The sequence below is a fragment of the Musa acuminata genome, chromosome BXJ1-2, assembly GCF_036884655.1.
Source record: "Musa acuminata AAA Group cultivar baxijiao chromosome BXJ1-2, Cavendish_Baxijiao_AAA, whole genome shotgun sequence".
Classification (NCBI taxonomy): Eukaryota; Viridiplantae; Streptophyta; class Magnoliopsida; order Zingiberales; family Musaceae; genus Musa; species Musa acuminata.
Window position 1 is genome coordinate 19406236 of NC_088328.1, and position 6308 is coordinate 19412543.

Consider the following 6308-nt stretch of genomic DNA (forward strand, 5'->3'; position numbering starts at 1 on the left):
AATAAGTGTTTCAATTGTGATTTATATGTGGTTGTGATTGTTTCCATTTGTTTTAGTTAGCTTTATTTTCGAAATATGGTGTTTTGGATTGAATCTATGATCGAATATAACTCAATTAATTTTTCTTAAATCTATCCAAATTTCTATATAACTATCATAATATTACTCTTATAAGTTTAGTATTATTTTTCTTAATTGTCTTTGAATTTAGGATGACTAATTATTTAAATAGGATATTTTTTGTTAAATCTTTTGTCGAGTGTTACCTGAGTATAACTCAAAAAATTTACATCAAACCTATCAAAACTTTTTTATAAATATCTTAATATGATTCTAGCATATTTAGTATCATTTTTTTATAATTTATTTAATTTTAAATTATTAATTATCAAAATATGATATTTATGTTTGGAATCTATAATTAAGTGCAACTCGAGTGTAAGATAAGTGTAATATGAGCGTAACTAAAAATTCTTTCACCAAACCTATCAAAACTCCTATATAAATATCCTAAATATCTTTAGTACCATTTTTTTTAATTTTAGGATGATTAATTATCCAAATAGGGATTTATGTTTTAAATTTATGATCGAGTGTAGCTCGAGTATAACGTAAGTATAACTTAAGAAATTTTTACCAAACTTATTCAAACTTCTATATAACTATCATTAAATGATTCTAATATATTTAGCATCACTTTTCTTAATTTTCTTTTATTTTTAGATGATTTTAGTAATTACAATGTTCAAAAAAAGAACTATAGTTCTAGGAGATACTACCGCTTGGTTTAGGATGGTACCATTACTTATGGTCAGTAGATAGTGGATATAGACGATACTATCGTTTACTTAGTGTATCATTACCATTAGGCAATATTATATTATGATTGAGTATAGTAAGTGTAATTTCAAGTTAAATTTAACCAAACTAATGGAAACTTATCTACAACAACTATGACATGATTGTAAGATGATTAAATTATTTTTTATAATTTTATTTGATCTTAGTGTATTTAATAAAATTTAGCATATGGTAATTAGAATGTTAGATTATAATCATATCCAATTCATAACTCAAGTGTAACTCAAATAAAAAAGATTGTAACTAAATTAAAATCCACTATGAAAATTATAAAAATGATAACATCGATTAACTAAAACAAAAATACAATAAGGATCATAACATCAATTATAAAATGATAACTTCAAATTTAAAATTAGCAAAATTTTATATTATTTCATAATGTTACAACATAGTTGGCAAAAAACTATATAGATATACTATATGCAAAAATATCACCTTATATTATAGCCAATGTAAATAATAAAAAATAACCAAAATTATACTATACAAAAAGATTGAAGATAATACCTTATCTTTGTGTTTCGATTCTATCGATATCTTCTTCCTTCTAACCTAATAATATTGAACTAGAAAGATATATATAATATATTTTTTATTGTTACAATAAAGAGTTAAGATCCATTTTAGCTCATATGGTTTTGACTATGGACCACTTAAGCCCTTACGATTTACTCGTGTCTAAAATAAACCCTATATTTTCAAAAAATATAGCATATAAGCCCTCCCTCCTCCGTTTAAGTTAATAGAAGTTAGAGTCTACTTACATAGCTTCCTGACTCATAATAAACTATATATATATATATATATATATATATATATATATATATATATATATATATATATATATATATATATATATATATATATATATATATAAAATTTTAGTTTAAAAAAGAGTTAAGATCAATTTTAACTCTTGTGATTTTAGTCATGGACCACTTAAGCCCTTATGGTTTATTCATATATAAAATAACCCTTATACTTATAAAAATATAACAAATAAGTCCCTTTCGTTAAGTTTGAGTTAATAGATGTTAGAGTTTGCTTTTGTGGCATATTGACTCATAATACATCATTAATACAATGACATATGTAATTTAAGTTAAAAAAAAACTGAGACCACCATCAATGACGGGAGAAGGTGTCGTTGTAGAAGTGACCACCAATAGTAGCACCGAGCCACTACTGCTTAACAAGGCATTATATGCACGTAGCCTCTCCTGTGCTGACGATGAGTTCAGGAGCTTCCAGTCCTGCCTCAGATGGATGTGCATCGATTAGTCCAATGCTAAGCACGCAATGGTCTCCTGACCCATCTTCCTCCTCCTTAATGTCTTCATCCCTACCACCTCCCACTTCATCCTCTCCTGTACCCCCACCTGGCTTCTCTTACCTCTACCTCTCCGTTTTTATCTGTCGTTTCCTTTTCTTCGACAAGATGAACTTTAATTGGATAGGCTTATATGTTATGTTTTTGAAAATGTAGAGATTATTTTAGAAACAAGTAAACTATAAGAGCTTATGTGGTCCATGGCCAAAATCACAAAGGTTAAAGTGGACCTTAATCCTACAATAAATGATTCGATAATACACCGAATGATGGGTTGATGCAATTGGCGCTTCAATGACACAACGAAGAAGGATGTTGTAGCTTCATCAACATCGCAAATATTTCACCAATATAATAGTCGATCATGTACTGATTCAGCGAGGGTATATAAAGCTAAGTGAGGTTATGGCAACAAACCACTGATCACCAAGACTCTATAAGGCTTCGTCAACAATGAATGATGACTAGGCTATAGCTCTATTGGCTTGCTGATCACTTAGGGTCAACAATCGACCATAGAGATGACCAGCAAGAAGATAGACATCCTATTGGTGGGAAGGCAATGGTAACCTCCTACCTCGGCAATCATCGACACTCATTCAGATGGTGACGACAACCTCCTGCCCCATCGACGAAGACCACCCGGACCATCGAGGTGACAAGCATTGTAAGATCAAATATATAGTTTATAAATTTTAAAAAAGAGAAACACCTAAATCCTTGAAAAATATGCATACTTTCATGTATTGTCACATAAAATAATACATATTTTTTATATGACTAAATCTTATATTTTTTTAAATTTTATTCTACTAATTTGGTAAGATATTATATATTTTTTAGTTCTTGATTTTTATCATGCTGTCCAGTATATTATCTCACCCTATTATAAAAAATTAGCTCATTTGATACGAAGTAGCCTTAAGTGTTTAACAAATGGTATCATCTATAACATTTATAGATAATATCCACAGGGTTTCTCTTGATGGTTTTAGGATTCCAAAGGAGCCCATGACATCCTCCCCTCCCTATAACACCATTTCTCATTTCTCCGCCCAACGTATGCTGTTCTTGGAATGACACCACGTAAAGTGTCCTTTAAAGTGCTCCCCAACTGTTCATGGAGAGGCGTTCCGAGAAGATGCAGACTAAACAAACTTGGCCGTGCATGGCGGACGCGACATCGAGACGTAAACACCGGGGCTGTCCACAAAAGCACACTCGCATGGCCCCATGCGATGGTGTGGGAAAGCCAAGAGATGTGTGGCGAACGCCACTGGAACCGTCCTCCATGGTCAAGAAACACTGCATGGCCTTAGTTACTGTGACGGAGTGGTTGAGGTCAATGGATTCCCCAGTTCTTCTTGCTGGCGATCCCAATCCCCTTCCCTGCTCTACAACAGTTCAGGTGACTGGGCAATCCAAGATGATCATGGTGCATTAAATCTCCATCTACTCTTCATCTTTCCTCAGAATGCCATAACTATTCAGCTCAGACACAGAAACAGAACATGAAGAAGACCTGCACTTCGTGAGCCTTTCATGCTCGTCTGATGCACCGACACCTGCTGCTTCTCCTCGTATTTATGATAAGTTTCAGGGCGTGTAAGATGCAACTTTGTATCTACTCACTGAAAGAAAGATAATACTGAGCTACTTCAGGCTTCGATCAAAGAAGAGTCAACATAGTCAACACGAGACCTTTGATGTTTGTCTTAATTGCTCAAAGAATATATCTGACTTACTACATACAAATGCATCGACCTGCGTGACATCCTTTCATGCACACAAGCTGAGGCCCCCATGGCGATGTAAGGACAGTGGGAGAGGACACTGGAAGTTCTTTTCATAATGGAAGGCCAGGAACAATACATAAACAACAGGCAGAGAAGTTAGAGAAGACTGTGTTGCCTGTGTGCAGCTTGTGGACTCACATGTGTATCAAAGGAAACATCAGCTTGGTGAGTGTTGATTGCTGCTGCCATGAACTGAATCAACATCCCATCCCCTAAAACAAATGCAAAGAAACTCAATAGCAGTTCTCTTCCACCATTCACACAATGTAGAACACAGAACAAAGTCCAAAAGGCTCAGTTCAACTAAGTTGCACTTGCTCAAGTAGTATAAGCTTAGCACTCACACTCCTCACAATACCATAAGTAGTCTTAGAGGAAACTACTTGGAGTTCTACTACGGCGCAGTGGAGGTGGGGATCGTGTCCGTCACATGATACTGCAGGCACTGCTGTTCTCGTCGCTGCAGGTGTAGCACGAACATGGCGATGCGGTCGAGTAGATGTAGCTGCTCTGCAGCATTGGCAGCGCCGTGTAGTACGCTCCGCCGTGGCTCATGCTCGGCTGCATCGAGTTGTAGCTTACCAAGTATGATGGCAGCTGAGATGTGGTGTACACCGGAAAATTGAACGTTGGTGGGATTGCAACACCGCCGCTTGCTCCTGCTTTCTTGCTGGCTTCCTGTGGAGCTACTTCGACCTCAGTCGCACTGCCGCCGCCGCCACCACTTGCGCTTCCGCTTTTGTTGTCGTTGTTGCTGTTGCTGTTTTCCTTCTGACCCTTCTTCCCCTTCTTCTTACCACCACCTTCAGTGGCGGCAGACTTGTTGCCCTCATCCTCTTTCTCAGGTGGCGGAGGAGGCTCCTTGCTGCCATTCTTGGAGGCTTCACTCTCTGGTTTATCGGAGACTTGGGTGGAGTCATCTTTGCCATTAGACACTTGACTGTTATCAATGTTCTTTGATGGCTCGATGGGCTTGTTGTTCTTGCTCTTCTTGTTGTTGCTGCCGGCGTTACTGCCGCCACCGCCACCGGTTTCCATGGGCTTCGTCTCGGGCCAGAGTTCAGCATGTTTCCCAGCCTTGAGGAGCTTCTTGATGAGGATCTCAGCAGCGACGTTGCCGGTGACCACCACTTTGTGCTGCTGGGGGTCGACAGTCGTCTTGTAAACCCCTGAAGAACCTCAGGAAGATACATAAGTGGCTTTTGATGAGGCAAGCGAGGGAAACAAGGGAGAGAACAAAGAGATGGAGTACTCCAATGTTACCTTCCATGCTTTGTAGGACCTTCTTTACTTTCTTCTTGCATCCTTCACAGTGGATGGAGACCTTCAGAATCAAAGTCTGGAGCATCACCAAAATCCAAAACTTTGCCTTCACTCCACACACACACACACACACACACAACCTTCACAGAAAGAGAGAAAAGCAGGGGACTGGGAATAGAAATGTACCTGATATTTCAGTGTTTCAGAACACTCTTTAGCTTCTGCCATGAGTAAAAGTGGAGTTCCGAAGAAGGGTATCAAGGAAAGCAGAGATGGAAAAGGGAGGAGGGGAGCGCGAGAGTGAGCGTTGCTGCTGTGGAGGTGGTGATCCTGGCTTCTATCATAGAGCTGCCCCCCATGATAAGTGGGTGCCAACAGCAGTGGACAGGAGATGGTAGGCTTGTAACTATTAATCACTCGTATCATCTTCAGATGATGACAATTACACCCCTGTAAATAAGTGGATGCTAGTCTGGGATTTGAACCTGGGGGAGACACTGATTCCTTTGATCAAACTGGCTCATGAACAGTGCCTCTCATGTTCCGGTAGCCCTCAGAAGTTCCCATATTGTACCCATTTGATCTGTGACAAGGACCGATGGTATTCGGTGGCTGCAGGTTTCATGATAGTGACTTAAATTTTGATCAACCATCTTCCATCGTATGCAACTGCAGTGGTTTGTAAAGGACATGATGATGCTGTCACTCTCACTTCCTCTTCCCTGACAGCATCCTCAGGAGGTGAGGAAGATGAAAAAGGCCGTCTTAGGTTGGGATTGAGCCTGTGACAAGGAATTAGAAGAGGTTTAGGAGAGCTACAAGAGGCCACTAAAAGGATATATTAACGAGGAAGAGACACCTTCATGCTGTCTAATGATTTGTATTATAAATATTTTGTGCTCTGAAAAATATAATGCCACCTGAATTTAGAGTCAATATAAGCTTTACTTTTTGAAAAAATATATATATATTATAATTTGATGATTAACAGAGTAATATTATCTTCTTTTTGGAAACATAGTGTGCAAATAAGAGAGAAAATAACAGAGTTTTGT

The 6308-nt window shown here is 37.7% G+C and overlaps 1 protein-coding gene across 2 annotated transcripts; it reads right to left on the reverse strand.

Moving 5' to 3' along the window:
* Positions 1 to 4219: 4219 nt before the first annotated feature.
* Positions 4220 to 5672, reverse strand: LOC135612372 (heavy metal-associated isoprenylated plant protein 35-like). Of its 2 annotated transcripts, none has more exons than XM_065108588.1 (3): positions 5440 to 5672; positions 5254 to 5314; positions 4220 to 5159 (listed from the first exon to the last, which is right to left on the reverse strand). In XM_065108588.1, the coding sequence occupies exons 1-3, from the start codon at positions 5479 to 5481 to the stop codon at positions 4417 to 4419; spliced, it is 846 nt and encodes a 281-aa protein (XP_064964660.1). In that variant the 5' UTR covers positions 5482 to 5672; the 3' UTR covers positions 4220 to 4416. The 2 variants fall into 2 exon arrangements, with proteins under 2 accessions (XP_064964660.1, XP_064964655.1); XM_065108583.1 differs by having other exon boundaries at positions 5254 to 5329; positions 5440 to 5663.
* Between the last annotated feature and the right edge of the window lie 636 nt (positions 5673 to 6308).

Bases quoted from the DNA above. Each gene is read 5' to 3' on its own strand.
- LOC135612372 (XM_065108583.1), bottom strand. From the start codon at position 5,481: ATGGCAGAAGCTAAAGAGTGTTCTGAAACACTGAAATATCAG. The intron at 5,330-5,439 runs GTACATTTCTAT...GTGATGCTCCAG, and splicing joins CTGAAACACTGAAATATCAG to ACTTTGATTCTGAAGGTCTC. The intron at 5,160-5,253 runs GTAACATTGGAG...GAGGTTCTTCAG, and splicing joins GGTCCTACAAAGCATGGAAG to GGGTTTACAAGACGACTGTC.